This window comes from Heterodontus francisci, chromosome 3 (genome assembly GCF_036365525.1).
Source record: "Heterodontus francisci isolate sHetFra1 chromosome 3, sHetFra1.hap1, whole genome shotgun sequence".
NCBI lineage: Eukaryota > Metazoa > Chordata > Chondrichthyes > Heterodontiformes > Heterodontidae > Heterodontus > Heterodontus francisci.
Window position 1 is genome coordinate 87,257,544 of NC_090373.1, and position 21,166 is coordinate 87,278,709.

Genomic DNA, 21,166 nt, shown 5'->3' on the forward strand with positions numbered 1-21,166 from the left:
CTTAAAGGAAAGCTGCATAAAAGGTGTCTGTAATGTAAATTCTTGCAACAGGGCCTGTAGAATCCAATGTCCCTGAGAACTTTGAGGATGGTGGCATGTTGCTGCCGATTTTACACTTGCAGCCTCCAGCTTAAGATACTAACTGCACGTATCTTGGAGGCTAGTATAGAGTTCGGATCAGCAAAATGAACACCAGGGCAGACAGAGGGATCCATAGTGATGGAGGCATTAGTGGTGCAGCTGGGCAGGAGGAGAGATGCCATGGTTCTGCACGGGGCCAGGCAACCTTCAAGGACCACCCTCAGAAGGGAGTGGGAGCAGGTGATCAGGAAGGTCTAGACCCAAGGACCTAGAAGCAGTGCTGCAAGAAGCCTAATGAACTTACGTGGGTGGTCAATGGCATTGAATGCATCTCCACAAGACAACTACCTGCCACACCACCTATCTCTGCTGCTCAAATGCACCACACTACCATTGCTCACTCAGCAGCACTCCCTGGCACTCAGGATTCATGCCTAATATCCAGATACTCCACATCACCCTCACATATCTACCAATGCTGCCAACCTCACATGCATCACATCTACAGCTATGACGAGCATATCACTCAAACACAGATGCTGCCTGACCTGCTGAGTATTTCCAGCACTTTCTGTTTTTATTTTATCCACATATGGTTTCCTTAGGGCGCTAACTGTAGCTCCTTGAGATTTCTTGACCTGCTACGACTGCTCCTGTTACTCCAGTTCCCATAAGTACACTAAAGTGGTCAGGATGACTTTCATCTTGAATTTCTTGAAGGTTTAGAAGCAGAAGAAAAGTAAAATCAATGCCTTTTCAGTGGAAAGATGAGTGAAGAAATCCAGTAGGTCAAATGCAGACAGCAATAATGAGTGCCGGTAGGTGAATGCCTGTTGAAATGACACTTCCAACAGCCATTTAATACTTGTAACACCCTGTATTACTGGGTGTGTCCAGCACTGCACTTCTGCTTTTGTGAGTGAAAATGGCATCAGGATCCTGTTGACATCATAGCACCCCGATTTAAATGTACTGATGAGGCTTCCGCCTGTTGTAAGTGGGGGTCTGCCACCTCAGTGAAGGCCCATGGAAAATGGCAGTGCATAGTAAGTATAGCACTGAAATTTAAGGACCGCTTTGTCCTACCAGATGGGTGAGTTAATATCTACTCTTATGCGTCTGCTATCCTCACAAGTTCTCAACTACTTTTCAGTCTATTTACTCCAAAGCATCTGTAACTTTGTATAATACAATAAAACTTCTTCCATATCATTTTAAATAAGTTAAATGTGAAAGGATATACTCTTAACTTTAGAAGCCTTTTCTGCACAGTTTTTTTTGAATAAAAATATAATGCAATAACATCATTTATTGTGCAGCCTATAAACGGAAGGTGCCAGTCAACCTATGGTTTCAATTTTTTGATATATGTATATCAAATTTATTGACTGTCGGTTTAATAGATCCAATCTATTCTCTTTTTAATAGTGTTTTGATATAAAATATAGTGTGATATTAGTTTCTTTTCTGTATTGTGTACATCCACAGTTTCTAGCATATTGGTACTTGTCTTTAGAATATTATTTTAACAAATATCAATCTTTTCCTAGAATGCTGTTGATAAAGCCATGGATATGTATCAGGAGCTACACATGTGGGATGAATGTATTATGGTTGCTGAAGCCAAGGTAATTTACTCTGCAGATTGACCAGTGTAGTGGAATGTTGATGTTTGCGGTAGTTCAGGTTGGTTATTGAAGTGCCAGCTGAGTAATGACTAAATATTTATCCACAAAGGAATATGGGCAAGTGGGGTCAAAATCGTGAAGAAGAATGTGTGTTGAATTGCTTGTGCTTTATCTTACTTGCCAAATTTGAAAATCTTATCATTGAATCAATATTTTGTGCTGCATTTAAGGCTGCATTGCTGTCTTCTAGATGAAACATTAAATTTAGACTCTATCTGCCCTCTCAGGTGGACATAAACGATCCTATGGTACTATTCTGAGATGAATAGGGGTATTTCCTGCTGCCCTAGCCAATATTTTTCCTCCAATCATCCTTTTACATTTTTTTTATATCTAGCAATTTACCTTGTTGCTGTCTGTGGAACCTTATGCACAAATTTCAATGCCAGGTATACAAATTCTAACATGAAATGCAATGTGTGTATTTTGTTTGAAAATTACGAACATGGAATGAATTTAGGGGGCTATCCTGTTTGTGTAATAAAATAAAAGTTGTTACTAAGTCTGTAAGTTGAACACAAAAAGCAATCGTTTTGTGCTGACATGTAATGTTAAGCAGTATGAAATAAGAATCAGAAATTGAGCTGGTAGTTATAATGTTCAGAGAAAATAAAATACCAACTTCTTTCCAATTGTAAAACGTGTGTTTTAAATACTGAAACTCTTACATATTATAAATTGTTAAAAATTAGCAGTATTTCTACAAAGTGCAATTTTCCTTCCAAAAGCAGACTTCTAGTTTTAAAAGAAATTCTTAAGTAAACAATAGAATGACAGTTTTGTCTATCCTCTCCCCTCAAGCAGTACATGTGACAAATTGGAAAATATTTAAAGAGCCTTAAGGGAAAACTGCAGTAATTTATTTGAGTATGTGGTAATATGAATTGAAGGTTTATCCTTTATAATCTTCAGTTCCTATAATGGCTATATCAACAAATGCATGTAGTGCCTGAAAGTAAAAAAAATGGTGATAGTAACATTTTTGTATTGATATTTTTCACACGAAGGAGAATTATGTAATAGATCTTCATTTCTAAATCTTAGAGCAACCTTGTGTGGTATTTACTACTGTTTTGGCTTTTCCTTTAGGGCCACCCTGAATTGGACAATCTTAGACGGAGTTATTATAAATGGCTGATGGAGACAAATCAGGATGAAAAGGCAGGAGAAGTGAAAGAAAGTGATGGAGATTACACTGGAGCTGTTAATCTCTACCTGAAAGCTGGCCTCCCTGCAAAAGCTGCCCGTTTAGTATTGAGTCGGAATGAACTTATGGAAAACAGTGATATCATCAATAGAATTGCTGCTGCCCTAATTAAAGGGGATTTTTACGAAAGGGTAAGTATTAAGAACATCTGTAGTTTTTATGCTGTGTTACTTATGTATTAATTGTGAATTTAAATTTAGGATTGGAACTTTGATTATTTTCCTCAATATGACATTTAAGAATTGACCCCTAAAATCTGTTAGTTTTTTTTTGGTAGTTCTCTTATTACATGCAGTGAAATATATCTGTCCAACATCTTGTATTGCATTTGTACTGCTTGTTTGATTGTCTTTGTGAACATAGATACTATGGAATTTTAGACTGGAAAAAAAACCTTTTATTTGTATTTTTTTTTATTTGGGTATTAACAGATCTCCTATGATGTTGCTCATGGCAAGTTTGAGGCTTTATAAACGTGCCAAGTGGTATTAGCAGGGGCACTGACTTAGGGGTAGCCCTGAGATGGAGAGCACTGGGAAGGGAGCCCTGTGATATAGAAGTACTGGGAAAGGATCTCAGCAGTACTTTGAGGGGGACCCAGGGTTTTAGAGTACCAGGGTGGTACTTCTGAGAACGTTGAAGAGGAAGGTTCTGAGAATATTGGGCAGTTTGTGGGATCTGTGATCACTAGAAATAGAGTGGTATTTAAGGGAATTGGGGAGGAGGTCACAGGGTGGGCACCAAAGGAGTTGTCCTGGGAATAGTGGGTTTTGTAAGCACTGGATCACAGGATCTTGGAGTGGGTGGGAGAGATTAGTACGAGGAAAGAGGTCCTGGGCTCACCGAGATTTTTTTAGAGTTTTGGGAATGAAATCTGGCAGTATTGGAGGGTTGGAGCGGAAGGTACGTGCAAATGGAATCTAAACCATCCTTAGTGCTTTTTGGGCCATGAGGTGTTATGCTCTCACCATGTTCCCACCCATCAATCTAATGTTTGCAGTAGTTCAGGTTGAGTATTGAAGTGCCAAATTGGCTGAATATTTATTCGCAAAAGATGTTCTTTTAATTAAAATAATGCTTGGCATACAAAATGGAAGGAAGGAAATTATAATGAGACACTGGATTTTTTGTGACCCCATGAGGCGGGATCGGAGGCGCAGGCACGGAGTATCACAAAGGGTGGCAGGAGAGACGGAAGGGCGGAGGGCGGGATAGATGGATGACAGCCTTCCCTCCCAGAGACCAATTGAGGCCCTTAAGTGGCCTATTAAGGACCCCTTCCTTCAGCTGCTGGAATCTTACCCACGGTGGGGGGGGGGAGGGGTTTGGGAGGTGGGTGGTGCCTCTGCCACGTAACTGGCTCTGGCGACCCTGCATCACCGACCTCTTGTCCAGGGTTCCAGCACTGGGCCTGGGTCCAAGGTCTCTACAGTACCGGCAGTGGCCTACTTCTGATTGGCTGGCAGCTCATGTAGGTGGGATCCCCGTCTTTAAAAGGATTGAGACTCCGCTTCCTGAAACTTTGATTTTAAAAAGACCTGAAGATCGCTCTGGGAGGGCACGAAAAGGCTGTGCCTTTTCGGCCCAGCGCCGGGAGCCCCGCCTCCAGCACAAAATCCAGCCCAGCCTTTCTGTTGTAATTTACACTGTCATCATGTTGTCAAGTGGAAGCCAGACACTGCCACAGAAAGAGAAAAACATATCATAGGAACTTTAGCTCTATTTTAATAGGGCACATTTACTGATAACATTGGATTGGAATAATTCTATTGCCTAATCGTATTTCCTGATTATATTTGCTGGAAAATAAATAAGGAGAGGGACTAACTTAGTATCACTGCTGGGAAGGCCACTCAGGGAGGCTTCTAACCATATGACTTAGAGGTCTGCTGAGAACCACAGGTGAAGGAGAGATAAGCCTTAAAACAAAGCATGGACCAAATTATGATGAACTATTTTGATTTCTTTTTAATGAAGAGAATACAGGGTATAGACATAGAATTGACAGCAGCTAGTTCTAGCTAAGCTACTATTATGTTGAGCACTTTAGTGATGATTCATGTGTTAGCAGGATGTTCGTTTTTGTATATTATCAAAAGAGGAATTAGTTACATTTCTTTCATATAATACCAGTTGCATACCAGAGGATCTGTACATCCATGATTTTTTTTTCTAGGCTGGAGACCTCTATGAAAAAATTGGAAATTACCAAAGAGCGTTGGATTGCTACCGTAAGGGCAATGCCTTTAGGAAAGGTATATAGTGTTCTCAATACTTGGATCAGTACTTGTGGTGCATAAAGAATTACTATTCTAGTTGGACAAATAGATGGGATCCAATGCGTAGTTTACATGCCACAGATTGCATTAGTGATTTTGGTGGTATTAATCAAGGAAAGGAATATTGCTCTGCATAAAATTGCACAGAATTTACAGGTAAGAAAAAAAACATTTAGCCCAACTGATCTGTGCAGGCGTTTACATTCCACACGACCGTCCTCCCACTCGAATGATCTATTCCCATCCTGCCCCCATATCCCTCTATTCTCTTCTCAATCATCCCCCATGTAAACATTTGTATTTTCATTTTTATTCTTAAAAAAAAATTACTATTTGTTGTGGTGGGAATTACCTTTTTATGAAAGCTTGAAGGATTATTTTATGGTCATTTTGGTAAAATTATCAATTTGTGTTGTTGCTTTACCTAAAGGGTTTATAAAACTTAATGATCTGTTTTCAGCGGTGGAGTTGTCTAGAACTGTTTTTCCATCAGAGGTTGTGAAGTTAGAGGAGGCCTGGGGTGACTACCTGGTTCAACAGAAACAACTGGATGCTGCAATTAACCATTACATTGAGGCTGGGTAGGTTCAACTGCATAAATCTAAAAGAATACTTTCTCTAGGCACTCAAGACATGATACTAACTGGGGTGGGATTTTCAAGTTGGAGGTGGTGGTGATCTGGAAACCCAGAAGATGTGTGTGTGTCTATGTCTGTGTCTGTGTGTCTCCAAAAGCCAGCTTGATTAATAGGCTTTTCTCCCTGCAGGACAGAGAACACTCCACAAGAGGCCATAACCCAGGAGCAGATAGGTTTCCTGCTCCCTGGGCTAGAGAGCATGAGAGAGATGGATTCAGCATGGTTTGGAGGGCTGAAGAGTGATCAGGGGCAGAGATGAGGGTGTCAGGAGTGGTCATTGATCGCAGGAGTGTCATCAGTGGTGGTGGGCATGGTCCAATTGTGAGATGGAAGTAAGTTAGCCTGGGAGGCTGGGGGGAAGCACTCCTGCTCCCCCTGGCCCACAAGCAGTGCTGGGAAATCTGACAGGCTAGCTTTGAAGCTGGAACAGAAATAAAATCAGAGGCATGCAGCCTCATTAAAATATGTAAATGAATGGCCAGCCTCCTGGAAGTAGGTTGCCTGTCCCCTGTCCTGCCTTCATTAAAACAAGGTATGGGCAGACTTGAGGTCGGGTTGGGTTCAGGTTTGAGCTTTTTAAAATTTTACCTTCCACCGCCCACCCCCACCCGTCCCCATTTTTGTGGGTTAAAATTGTCTCCTCAGTAACAATTAATTGCCCATATGTTTCAAAGATTGGAAGTTGTTGTCTGCAGTGACAACTCTTAAATTCTAAGCTGATTTACTATGTAAATTATGTTTAAACTAACTTTTCATTTGGTTTGCCAGCTGTTCTATAAAGGCGATTGAAGCAAGTATTGGAGCTCGGCAGTGGAAAAAAGCAATCCATATTCTAGAGCTTCAAGATGACAAAGCTACTTACAAGTACTATCATAAGATAGCTCAGCACTTCGCCTCAATCCAAGAATATGAGGTCAGAAAGTTACTTTAAATGCAATTTTCTTCAGTTATTATGTATAAATGATTGTTGTACATTTAGTTAATGAAAACCTGTCCTAAAATTTAATCCACAGGTTAATTTTAAACAGTAATTAATGGATCTCCATGGTGGTGCTCATGTCTAGAATTGTTCTGGTGGGTTCTGATGTGGAAGCATTGGTTGAGTTGGTTGTGTGCAGCAGGAAGCTGTCTTAAAAGTAGTCAGTCTGCACTTGGAATGGAGAAAGTCAGAAATGCTGCCACATAATTGGCAATGTAGCGTTGAGAAATTAGATCATTCAAGAAGGGGTGAAGGTCATGTATGCTTGATATTTCTCTAGGATTGATTCTTCAGAAGTCATTGTTTTAAATAACTCTGTGATGTTGATCACATCGTCAGCACAATCCAATCAAAATCTTTTGCTGGGTGCTCAACAATCATATAGATTCCAAAACTTTTATATGCATCGATCTCCATCTGTAGAACCATAGAAGTGTACAGCAGATAAGGAGACCATTTATCACAACACATCTGCTGCGTCCCTATCGTTACCACAACCAAAACTAATCCCACTGCTTCATTCTCTGCCAATGATCTGTCAGAAGAATCTATCAATTTAAAGAAAATTGAAAAGAAAAAAAAAGCATGCATTTATATAGCACCTTTTAGAAACCCAGGATGTCCCAAAGCACTTTGCAGCCAATGACGTACTTAATAAGTGTAGTCTTATTGCTCTTGTAATTTAGGAAATGAGGTGAGCTAATCAAATCAATCAAAGTACTTCTTGAAGATTTTGCTTTAAGGTCTCAGCTTATCTCAAGAGCCAAGCCTTGTACTAGATTTCTTTCCTGGAACAGTTGACAAGAGTTTACAACCACACTGCTTTCTGAGAATGTGAAGTTTGTAGATTTCGCTGAGTTGATGTATATCCTTCATCCTTTAAGGATTTGTATTTGTTGGTTTAGCTTTTTCCAAAAGACTTGATTTCAGTTTATTTTTCTAAATGATTTTACCCAGCTGGAAGATGAGTTTGAATTTTTGAATTCCTTTGGAATTAAATGGGCAGAGAAATTGGACAAGCTTTGTTACAGGTTTGTACTTCTACCTGCCTGATTTTCCTCTATATGTCCAGATGATTCAATATGCCCAGGTGCAGGAGCAATAACATTTGCTGCATTGTGCATTACATGGCAGCACTCCTGTTATAAAACAGCATATCCTCCTGACTCACAATGGACAACATCACACTAGATCTGCTAAGAATACTGTAAAAGTATAGTGCACACTCCTTGTATGTGTTACAATTCCTGTGACACTTTATTACATTTTCCCTGCCATATTCTCATAATGCCTCAGTTTTGACAAAATGTGTAGCCTCTACTTCACCATGTGCGATATCATAAGAGATCTGCTACTTTGTGTATATATCTATAGAGGGATATGTAAATAGATATAAATTGCATAGTGAATAGCCTTGAATTATGGAATATGGAAGACGATGGCAAAATGGTAATGTCACAACTAGTAATCCAGAGGTCCAGGCTAATGTCATGGGGATATGGGTTCAAATTCCACCACGGCATCTAGTGGAAATCTAAAATTCAATTAATTATTCAATTAATTTAATAAAATATGGAATTGACAGCTTGTCTCAGTAATGGTGCCATGAAACTATCATCAATTGTCATAAAAACCCATTTGTTTCATTAACGTCATTTTAGGGAAGGAAATCTGCCGTCCTTACTTGGTCTGACCTATATGTGACTCCACACCCACAGCAATGTGGTTGACTCTTAACTGTCCTCTGAAATGGCCTAGCAAGCCACTCAGTTCAAGGGCAATTAGGGATGGGCAAAAAATGCTGGCCTTTCCAGTGACGCCTACATCCCATGAAAAGAATTTTTAAAAAATCTACTGCCAAGCTCTCCCCTTCCAAGAACAGTGCATTAATCCCTGTCAAATCATTCCATATACCTTCAGGTTATACATGGGTATTTTGTCCCACTCCTTGAGCTACAGACCTCCTAACAAGGCAAACATAGTCCCAGGTTCCAGTAAGTGCAGCAGTTAAAACATTTCCTGTATATTTTAAAGATTGATGGCTTCCAGCAATTTTAAGGTGATGATTCATTTTTGGAATTCACAAAATAACTGTGGATCAAGAAGCCTATTTAACCCATCTCAGCTCACTCATCCAGAAAGACACTAAAGTAACGCTATTGCAGTAACTAATTGTTTCTTAAATGATTCCAGAAATTTCCCTTCTGCAATTTTATCTGGGAGTGGATTTCACATTCTCTTGCTTTTTATTTTATAGTCAATTTTAATTTATATTTTCCTTACCATTTTCTAACTTTTATAGATTTCTATATAAGATCATCCCTTGATTGCCTCTTAGAACTGATGAGATCAAGTTTATCCAATCTTTCCTCATAATCCAGCCCTCTGACTATTTGGCACCCAGGATTAGCCTTGTGGCTCTTCTCTGCACTCTTTCTGGTGTTTAAATATCTCCCTTATGTCTCGGTGATTTGAGCTCAAGATGTTTGACCAGAGAAAAAGAAAATTTGTCGATTTCTTCTGACTTGTTGTTTTGGAGATTCTGAGCCACCTGCACTAATTCCACTGCCCCTTCTGGTTTGGTACCATCTGCAAATTTGACCAATTTGCAATAAGCTTCTGAATCCAAGTCATTGATGTAAATTAGAAACAGAGTTGCTTCCAGCACTAAACCCTGAGGCACCGAACTTATTGCTTCCCGCCAAAGCCATCATAACTGTTTTAATGAGTTCCCATTATCCTTGAGGAACTTTCTTATTCATTCCCAAGATTTACCTCGGGTCCCCTGATTTACGGTCAAGGACTTCCAATTAATTTATATCAAAGTCACTATTTTGTCTGCATCATCTCTGCTTGGGGAGGGCATGCTGCCCATATCTTCCTGTGGGATTACTTGGAGGAAGCAATCGTTCACAATATTTACTATAGTGCTCATTCTCTGTTTCAAGTCTGATGGCATCTTCTGTGATTCTCACCTGCTCTCTGACTGCCCTCATACAGTTCAAGTGCAGAACAAAATTCTCAATTTGCATTTTGCCTCCAGCTATGCATTTCTGATCATCCTTTTAACTTGTTTCTTTATGTTCCTAGATTTATCTCAATGAGCACCTTCCCCTTTCTCCTTGAGATTTGTAGATTTTTTTTCTCTTTAGCAAATGAATTTAAAATGAAATAATCAATTTAAACTTACGCATTTAGCCTGAGCTTGCTGATGCTAGGCATGTATGTATTCTGCATGTTCAACATTATTTATAGTTTAATCCGTTTTTCTACTAAAGTGTTATGAAGTAACCACCTGCAGTCGATTTACTTCAGTTCTTTCATTTCTTTGAATTTAACCCTTTCATGGTCTTTGGTATTTCTGAAGTCCAGATCATATTGAACTTGGTCATTCCTCTGTACATTATCTTGTTCTGTTATGAATACCCCGGGTCAAGATAAGGACTGCCTCTTGCGACCTCTGTGACGCACTGTGATCCATGAAGTCATCATTCATTATATTTACGAATTCTTGACTGGAAACCACTTGAGTTTCCCAATCTGGGTTTGTTTGATTGAAGTTACCTATTAAATATTACTTGTCTATTTTCACATACCCTTCCTATCTTTTAATAGAGTGAACTTTCTTCCTCCTCAAACTGGCCTGGTGGTCTATATTATAGCTTGTGATAGCTTGGATTTTTGTGTATTGCAGGTGTATAGCCAGATTAGCTCATGATATAGCTTTCTACTTCCCACAGAATCAACTTCATTTATCTCTGAGGTGCCCCGCCATAAAAGACACATCATCTTTTCTATCTAATCTATCTTTTCTGAATACTTTTGCTGAATGTTATATTTATTACCATCCTCTGACTTTGACCATGTTCCTGATATTCCTACACTATAATGCAGTTCTCTGCTTCAACAACAATCTTCAGTTCTCTCGTCTTGTTTTCAATACTTGTGATCATGGGCAGAATTTTTCCAGCTCACTGTCAGTGAGTGTAGGGGTGAGTGGGCTGTGAAATTCATGGAAAAGGACATTAGGTCAAGATCTTGACATGATCCCACCCTCTTCTGGCTTTCCCCGGGGCAGCCTGCAAATGCAGTGGGGAACCCCCATGGGTCTGGCAGGAAGCCAATTGAGATAGCTTAAAAGGCAACAAAGAGTCTTATCTGATGAAAGGTTACAGACCTGAAACTTTAACTCTGCTTCTGTCTCCACAGATGCTGCCAGACCTGCTGAGTATTTTCAACATTTTCTGTTTTTATTTCAGAGCCTTATTAAGCCTGCAATGCCTCTTTGCCAACAGGGTGTAACTCACCAGGTTGGACAAAGTGTGTGCACAATGGCAAGTCATTGTAGAGTGAAAGTGACCTGTTATGTGCAGTATAAAGGGTCAAACTGGAAAGTCTGGTCAGCTACAGTGAAAGGCTTGCACTGACAGGAGCACTACCTTCAACCTAAACTCACTGATTTTGTTGGGGACAGCAGCTTATTGCCAATGTCTTGTCGACGTCTGAGGATTATCTCATCGTATCGCTTGTGAGACTTCCCTGTGACATGAGGTCTGTATATTGTGAAGTTGATTGGACCTCTGAGGAGAAGGTGCAGCGTGCTCCAGCTCAGCCATCCCAGTGACATGGGGCAGCAACTGCAACAGCAACATACAAGCAGGAGTAGGCCACTCGGCCCGTCGAGACTGCTCCGCCATCATGATCGGATTGTAACCTCAACTCCACATTCCCACCTACCCCCAATAACCTTCCACTCTCTTGCTTATTAAGAATCTGTCTACCTCTGCCTTAAAAATATTCAAAGACTCTGCTTCCACCGCCTTTTGAGGAAGAGAGTTCCAAAGACTACGACCCTCTGAGAGAAAAAAATTCTCCTCATCTCTGTCTTAAATGGGCGACCCCTTATTTTTAAACAGTGACCCCTAGTTCTAGATCCTCCCAGAAAAGGAAACATCCTTTCCACATTCACCCTGTCAAGACCCCTCAGGATATGTTTCAATCAAGTCACCTGTTGCTCTTCTAAATTCCAGCTGATACAAGCCTAGCCTGTCCAACCTTTCCTCATAAGACAACCTGCCCATTCCAGGTATTAGTCTAGTAAACCTCTGAACCTCTTCCAATGCATTTACATCCTCCCTTAAATAACGAGACCGGTACTGTACACAGTACTCCAGATATGGTCTCACCAATGCCCTGTATAGCTGAAGCATAACCTCCCTACTTTTGTATTCAATTCCCCTCGCAATAGATGATAATATTCTGTTAGCTTTCCTAATTATGTGCTGTACCCGCACACTAACCTTTTGTGATTCATGCACTAGAACACCCAAATCCCTCGGCATCTCAGAGCTCTGCAGTCTCTCACCATTCAGATCAAATGCTGCTTTTTTACTCTTCCAACCAAAATGGACAATTTCACATTTTCCCACATTATACTCCATTTGCCAGATCTTTGCCCACTCACTTAACCTATCTATATCCCTTTGTAGTCTCCTTATGTCCTCTTCATGAATTACTTTCCTACCTGTCTTTATGTCATCAGCAAATTTAGCAACCATACCTTCAGTCCCTTCATCTAAGTCATTTATATAAATTGTAAAAAGTTGAGGCCCCAGCACAGATCCCCGTGGCACACCACTCGTTGCATCTTGCCAACCAGAAAATGACCCATTGTGCCTACTCTCTGTTTCCTGTTAGCTAGCCAATCTTCTATCCATGCTAATATGTTACCCCTACACCATGAGCTTTTATTTTCCATAATAACCTTTGATGTGGCACTTTATCAAATACCTTCTGGAAATCTAAGTACAGTACATCCACTAGTTCCCCTTCAATCACTGCACATATTACTTCTTCAAAGAACTCCAATAAATTGGTTAGACATTTTTCCCTTTCACAAAACCATTTTGACTGTGCCTGATTACCGTGAATTTTTCTAAGTGCCCTGCTAAAACATCTTTAATAATAGCTTCTAATATTTTCCCTAAGACAGATGTTAAGCTAACTGGCCTGTAGTTTCCTGCTTTCTGTCCCCCTTTTTGAATAAAGGAGTTACATTTGCTATTTTCCAATCTAATGGAACCTTCCCAAATCTAGGGAATTTTGGAAAATTTAAACCAAAGCATCAACTATCTCACTAGCCACTTCATTTAAGACCCTAGGATGAAGTCCATCAGGACTCGAGGACTTGTCAGCCCGCAACTCCAACAATTTGCTCACTAGCGCTTCCCTGGTAATTGTAATTTTCTTGAGTTCCTGATTTACAACTATTTCTAGGATGTTACTTGCATCCTCTATGGTGAAGACCGATGCAAAATAACTGTTCAATTCATTTGCCATCTCCTTATTTTCCATTATTAATTCCCCAGATTCACTTTCTATCAGACAACGCTCACTTTGTTAACCTTTCCTTTTTAAATATCTATAGAAACTCTTACTATCTTTTTATATTTCTAGTTAACTTTCTCTCCTACTCTAATTTTTCCCCCCTTATTAACCTTTCACTCATTCTTTGCTGTTTTATATATTCTTTCCGACCTTCTGACTTGCCTCCCATCTTTGCACAATTATGTGCTTTTTCTTTAAGTTTGATACTATCTTTAACTTTTTTAGTTAACCACAGATGGTGTGTGCTCCCTTTGGAATTTTTCTTTCTCATTTGAATGTAGCTATTCTGTGTATTCTGAAATATCCCCTTAAATGTCTGCCACTGCATCTCTATTGACTTATCCCTTAATCTAATTTACCAGTTCACTTTAGCTAGCTCTGCTTTCATGCCCTCATAAATTGCCCTTATTTAAGTTTAAAATACTAGTCTTAGACCCACTCTTCTCTTCCTCAAACTGAATGTAAAATTCAATCATATTATAGTCGCTGCTGCCTAGGGGCACCTTCACTATGAGGTCATTAATTAGTCCTATCTCATTGCACAGTACCAGGTCTAGTATAGCCTGCAGTCTGGTTGGCTCCAGAACGCGCATTCTAAGAAACTATCCCGAAAACATTCTATGCACGCCTCATCGAGGCTACCTTTGCCCATCTGATTTTTCCAGTCTATATGTAGATTAAATTCCCCCATAATTATCGCCGTACCTTTCTGACAAGCACCGATTATTTCTTCCTTTATACTCTGTCCTACCATGAGGTTACTGTTAGGGAGCCTGTACATCACTCCCACGAGTGGTCTTGTGCCTTTATCGTTTCTCATCTCAACCCAAAGCACTTCGACATCCTGGCTTCCTGAACTTAGGTCATTCCTCTCTATTATTCTAATACCATCATTAATTAACAGCCACCCCTCCCACTTTTCCTAGCTTCCTGTCCTTCCTAAATGTCATGTACTCTTCAATATTCAGGTCCCAATCTATATCATCCTACTGCCATGTCTCTGTAATGGCTATCAGATCGTACTTCTGTATTTCCATTTGTGCTGTCAGTTCTATTTTGTTTCAAATGCTATGTGCATTCAGATACAGAGCCTTTAGTTTGTCCTTTTTATTGTTTTTGTAACCTCTAGGCTTATCTGCTGACTTACTCTTAGATTTGTACTCTGCCCCTTCCTGTCACGGTCTGTTTATCATTTCTGATATTAATGCCTTTCTCTCTTGCCTTGACTCTACTCTTTGATTTACCATCTCTTCTCAAATTTGATCCCTTGCCCCCACTGTTTAGTTTAAAACCTTCTCTACTTCCCTAATTATGCACCTCGCTAGAACACTGGTCCCAGTATGGTTCAGGTGTAGACCGTCCCAACAGTACAGCCCCCACTTTCCCCAGTACTACTGCCAGTGCCCCACGAACCGGAACCCACTTCTACCACTCCAGTCTTTGAGCTACTCATTTGTTTCTCTAATCTTATTTGCCCTTTGCCAATTTTATCTTAGAGGTTCTACTTTTTAATTTAGACCCCAGCTGCTTATACTCCATCAGCAGAACTTCTTTCCTAGTTCTACCTATGACGTTGGTACCTACGTGGACCACAACCACTGGATCCTCCCCTTCCGATTGTAAGTTCTCTCCAGCCCAGAGCAGATGTCCCAAATCTTGGCATCAGGCAGGCAACACAGCTGTCTGGACTCTCACTCTTTGCTGCAGAGAACTCTGTCTATCCCCCTGACTATGCTATCCCCTACTACTACCACATTCTTATTTACTCCCCCGCTTGAATGGCTTCCTGTACCATGGTGCCATGCTCTGTTCGCTCATCAACCTTGCAGCCCCTGCTTTCATGCATGCAGGTTGCGAGAACTTCGAACCTGTTGGACAGTTGCCAAGGCTGAGACTCCTCCACTTCTATGTGTTGTGGGTCCCCATACCTGCCTCACTCACAGTCACACCCTCCTGTCCCTGACCTTGGACCAAATCAGAAGATCCTATCCAAAGGAGTGTCACCGCCTCCTGGTACAAAGTGTCCAAGTAACTTCCCCCTTCCTGATGTGTTGCAGTGTCTGCAGCTCAGCCTCCAGTTCATTTCCTCTGAGCCAAAGTTCCTGCAGCTGCAGACACTTACTGCAGACGCGGTTGCTGTGAATCACACTGGTGTCCACAAGCTCCCACAAACTACAGCTACAACACATCACCTGCACTGTCATCCTTATTGTGTTTTAAATAACTAATTAATTATTTACTTAATTAATGCATTAGTTAATGGCTCTCCTCACCAGCACTTACTGCGCCTCAGCGGGTGGGGGGGGGTTGTGGTGGGGGATTGGGGGTAGGAATAAAATCCAGCCCCCGATGTGCAGTTGGTGTCTGCAGCCACAGATTTGCCCCCCCCCACACCTCCAAGAAGCCCGCGATGCCCTCATCCAGGCATGCTTCACCTGAGAGGTCTGCTCGCATCATTGAATTCCTCTCATAACGAACCCCCCTGTGCTTCCACTGCCTTAACCCTTTCTCCGTCTTGCCTCTTGGGTCCATCCGCACTTCCCTGCTAACCATGAGTGGGAGAGTATTTGGCTACATTTGAGTGCATGTTCAAGGCAATTTTCTGATCAATGCTGTGCAAAATTGCAGCCATAGTATGCAGGCCATTGGTGTGTACCAGCATGCACTCAATGGCCTGATGCTTCTGACTGCCCATGAGGTTCGCCACTCTTTCAATAAAGGTGGTCATCAGCGCAAATGCCCGAGACGTCACGGTGCTTATGCTAGAGATGGACTCCTCCATTTTCTGTGCAAGGGTGTGCACTGCCTCAGGAAATTCTTACAGATGCAGACATTTCCCATTGTTGCTGCACAAGTACTCATTTAGTGTATGACCCCGAGGCTCAGCATCTGTGTCCAGCTGAACAGAGCTTGAAGTGTCCTGTGCCCTCAGATGGAGACTCTCCAATGCTGTCCTTGGCTCCAGCACCTGCTCCTGCTCACATGTTATGTGCTCCTCACCATGAGACCCTGGACTCACAAAGGTATGTGTATCTGTGCTGGTGGAGGGTGTGCATATGTCATGTGCCGGTGCATCCTCAGAGTACTGGTCCTCCTTTTAGAGCTCCTTGGACTCCTCCCTAATCTCCCGTACCAGCTCCGGCAATGCATCTGTCAGAATTGAAAGATATGAGTTCGTGGTGAACATAAATGAAATAAGGTTACAGGTTAGAATTGTACAGATCATGCTATGCCATGTATTTGTGACATAGATTCAGTATGGGTGAAAGTTATTTGCCAAGTGGCAGTGTGATGTCTAATGCTGTCGCCAGGTTTCAGGATAAATAGGTTTCAGGATAGATAGGCACTATGTTCGGTCTGGACGCGGTGGGCCGAAGGGCCTGTTTCTATGCTGTACAACTCTGACTACCCCCACCTCTCCCTTGGCGATAACCAGTACTGCTGCCATCCTGCTGATCTCCAGGGCTTCCTCCTCAAGGTCAAGATGGCCATGGCTGCAGCTGCACCCCTAGTTCTGTGCCTCTCCCTGAAGTTGTGGGCTCTCCTCTCCTGCAGCGAAATAAGGCAGAGTTAGGTGTGTGAGGAATTAACTGTGTTGAGGATGGAAGGTAGATATTTGAGGAGATTGCTTGAAGAAAGGGAGAGAAAGGGCAATGGGTGGCGGCTGAGTGAGAGTGTGGTCTGTTGAGTTGGAGATTTGTGGAGGAGGCCGAAGAGAAAGGAATGTGTGTGACAGCAAGGTGTGTTGGTCAGAGAAGTGCTGTGTAGAAGAATGCTAGGGAGGTGAGAGAGTGGTGGGTGCCAGCTGAGTGTTGCAGAACACTTACCTTGCCGAGCCTCATGAGTTCATTGAACCTTGTTTGGTACTGTATCCAGGCCCTCAGCACAACACTCCTTCTCACCCCCTCAGCAACCTCATGCCAGGCCTGCTTGGAGAGGCAGCCTGGCCTCCTGCTGTCTTCTGGGAAGAAGACCTCTGTGCCCTCTCTACTTGCAGCACCACCTCCAGGGATGAGTCTCTGAACTTGGGGCAGTCTTTGCATGTCATGCACCCATGCTCCTGCTCTTTTCTCCCTCACAATGGCTTTTTTCCTGCATACATTGCTGCCAGTGTGAGTCCTGCCAGTTTCCCTTTAAATAGAGATCCTTGATTGCTGCATTATCCACATCATCCTGCCCGCTCTCCCTGAATGATCAGGAAACCCATAGGCAGGCTGCTAATTGTTTTGCTCTGGGGAAGAGCATCCATAAAGCACACAAATCAGAAATCACATTCCTGACCCAGAAATGGTCCCTTGGTTGCAGCAGGAACTAAGGTGGTAAGATTCCACCCCATGTATATGCATATCTCCTTTCATAACCCTGAGTCTGCTTTATACTGATCATGTATGGTTTGAATTTCTATGTTCGTACCCTCCTGCTAACTACCTTCTGTCTGCAATTAGTCTAATTTTAGATCAGATTTCCTCCCTGCTCTCCCCAACCTATCTAATTTAAAATATTCTGCTACTGTTCATAAAGCATCCAAACGTTGCTATAACATTTTGTGACATCTGAACCACTTTGAATCTATGTGTAGTAATACTGCGAGCCATTTGTCCCATGTGTAGTCTTATGGGAAAATTGTCTTGTACTTATATGAATTATGTGATGCCATGATCTTGTAAAGTTGCCATTATAAAACGTCGATTAATGATCGATTAAGCTTTTGTGTTCTTTGTGATGGTATGACATGCAAAACAGAAATAAAGTTTATGTTCATTTTCATGAAGCATGAGCCACATCCTTTAACTGCCCCTCTCCAGACTATATTGGAGGAAACTAAAGAATTTTGTGAATCTGAAAATCATTTCCAAGTTCACAAGATAGATGGAGGGTCCTTGACAGGAGCTGTCTGATTACACGCTTCTCACACAAATGAGATTATCTCCTAATTTGCATACAGTAAAATTACATTACATAATTATTTCTTAAGTGTGTAACTAAGTTATAATTTTATGCCATTTGGTAAATTACATAAAATTATACAAATATTTTTATATAAATACCTTTTGTGAATTGATGTTTTTTGGGGGTTGTGCTTTTTTATGGATTTTTCTTTTTCTTAAGTTTACAATTCTAAAAATACTGTGATGTTGTACATTTTATTTTGATGATTGGGCTGCATTTCCTGCCTGGCTTCAGGCAGGGTGCTGCTTTTGACTTGGTTCCTCCTCCCAAAAGGTTGTTAATTTGGAAGGGCACCTTCATGATTAATGCAGACTTGTATAAACTTTTTATAACACAGTGACAACACATTACATTAAAATTAAGTGTAAATATATCTCACTAATGTATTTACATTTTGTGCAAGTGTACTGAATTATTGAAAAGTTTTATGTCTTTTATGGTTGAGTAACTTGAATCACCTATTTTTCTTTTTATCTTCAGGCTGCTGAACGGATGTACATTAAAGCTGACCGAATCAAGGATGCCATCGACATGTACAAACAAGTGGGATACTGGGAGCAGGCCCACAAGGTTTAGTGTTGGATTCTGATTAAGAGCGGAGATCTTTAAGAAGTATTTTTCCACAGTTAGTACACACTGCACAATTCAATTGCATTGAATTGAATTCACAATTGAAGTGCAATCTAGTCTGGTAGAAAATTAGTATTTCTTTCATGGGCTGGGAGAAGAAGAAATCTGGCACTCAGCACCCCCTTACTCCCTGGAACTGGCAACTTGTGCTGTAGTATATGGGTTAAGATTGACATCCTAGATGTACCCCATGTGACATAGCTATCTGTCATTAGCATGCTAATTAATGGACCCTACAAAATTTGGTGGGATCAGTGATGGAGGTCTGAAGGGACACAACTCGGCACTTGCACTGGGATGTGAAATGCCCCTCCCCCATGCATCATTGACCCAAAGATACTGTTTTAAAATATTTTAACATCTGTCCTACTTGTTACAGTGATGTACAATGCTGAGTTCTGCACTCCCCCACTTGCACAGTCTCTGACTTCAGTGCTGAGATGACAGCATTGAGTGACATTAAAATTTTATGAATATGTAAATTTCAAAATTTCTAGCTGATAGTACATTTAGATGGTTCATCTCATGATTGATCAACACAGCAAGTTTTCAGTTGTCTATTCACCTTTAGATTGTCTGTTCCACCACAGTTATAAACGTGTATATATTTTAATACATATCTTTCACGACATCAAAATGCTATCATTATTAGAATGTGCTGTTTTAGTACTTCACGGTTGAGCTGCTTTTTCTGATTTAGCTCACTTGCATACATTACAAAAGCTTATTACACAATATAAATACATAAAAATTATGGGAAATCCATTATATGCAACAGCAGTGTACTATGTACTAGCATTGGAGTACAACAGTGTTCAATGCCACGCTAATTTTATAACTCACAAAGTCACAGTTATAATTCTAAAGCAAAACTTTTCTTGTGGAATTGTTGTAGTTGGCTGTGAAGTGCATGAAGCATGAAGATGTGGCTGTTCTGTATATTAATCAAGCACAAGAACTAGAAAAGAAAGGAAAATTCAAGGACGCAGAAAGGTGATACATTCTATATTTTGCTCTTGGCGTTATAGAATTAAATAGAAATTGCAGCATGTTAACAAACTATCTGGTCCAAGCAGTAATCCTAATTCCATGCACTCAACTTGCTTTCATATCCATTTGTCTCCCTTTCCTTCAACCACCTGTCTTTTTTTTTCTTTTGGGCCTCCTTATCTCGAGAGACAATGGATACGCGCCTGGAGGTGGTCAGTGGTTTGTGAAGCAGCGCCTGGAGTGGCTATAAAGGCCAATTCTGGAGTGACAGGCTCTTCCACAGGTGCTGCAGAGAAATTTGTTTGTTGGGGCTGTTGCACAGTTGGCTCTCCCCTTGCGCCTCTGTCTTTTTTCCTGCCAACTACTAAGTCTCTTCGACTCGCCACAATTTAGCCCTGTCTTTATGGCTGCCCGCCAGCTCTGGCGAATGCTGGCAACTGACTCCCACGACTTGTGATCAATGTCACACGATTTCATGTCGCGTTTGCAGACGTCTTGCACCTATTCTTGTAACCTATTCTTAAAGGTTGACATAGATTCTGCTTCAGTCACTAACAACATCATGTGTATTCCACAACCTCTCAATCTTCAGTGTAAATACATTCTTCTATCCTAAATCTCTTGCATTTAATTTTACATGTTTGTCCCCTTGTTGTAGACCCCTCAACCACTGGAAATGGTATGCCGCTGTCCATTGTGTCTTATCCTTTCATACAATAGAATCAAAGAAAGGTTGCAGCACAGAAGGAGGCCATTCAGCTTGTCATGTCCATGCCAGCTCTCTGCAAGAGCAATTTAGCGCATCCCATTCCCCAGCCCTTTCCCCATAGCCCTGTAATTTTTTCTCTTCAGGTGCTTATCCAGTTCCCTTTTGAGAGCCATGATTGAATCTGACTCCACCACCTTTATAGGCAGTGTATTCTCGAACCTAACCACTTACTGCGTAAAAAAACTTTTCCTCATATGGTCATTGCTTCTTTTGTAATCACCTTAAATTGGTGTCCTCTGGTTCTCAGTCCTTCCACCAATGTGAATATTTTCTCCCTGTCTACTCTGTCTAGACCCCTCATGAATTTGAAAACCTCTATCAAATCTCCTCTCAACCTTCACTTTTCTAATGAGAACAATCCCAGCTTCTCCAATCTATTTACATAATTGAAACCCCTTATCCCTGAAACTATTCTTGTAAACCTTTTCTGCACCCTCTCTAGTGCCTTTACATCCATCCTAAAGTGCAGTCCCCAATACAATACTGCAGTTGAGGCCGAACCAGAGTTTTATAAAGGTTCATCGGAACCTCCTTGCTTTCATACTCCATGCTTCTATTTATAAAGCCC

At 41.2% G+C, this 21,166-nt stretch overlaps 1 protein-coding gene across 2 annotated transcripts in view; it reads left to right on the plus strand.

Annotated features, from left to right (window-relative positions):
- The window catches only part of ift172 (intraflagellar transport 172), a 183,177-nt gene that overhangs the window by 87,479 nt on the left and 74,532 nt on the right, over positions 1-21,166 (plus strand). For both annotated transcript variants that reach the window (XM_068024099.1, XM_068024100.1), the window contains exons 21-27: positions 1,632-1,709; positions 2,859-3,107; positions 5,153-5,231; positions 5,716-5,836; positions 6,662-6,806; positions 18,690-18,779; positions 19,735-19,832. In XM_068024099.1, coding sequence (XP_067880200.1) covers positions 1,632-1,709; positions 2,859-3,107; positions 5,153-5,231; positions 5,716-5,836; positions 6,662-6,806; positions 18,690-18,779; positions 19,735-19,832 — 860 coding nt within the window. The remainder of the gene's footprint in view (positions 1-1,631; positions 1,710-2,858; positions 3,108-5,152; positions 5,232-5,715; positions 5,837-6,661; positions 6,807-18,689; positions 18,780-19,734; positions 19,833-21,166) is intronic.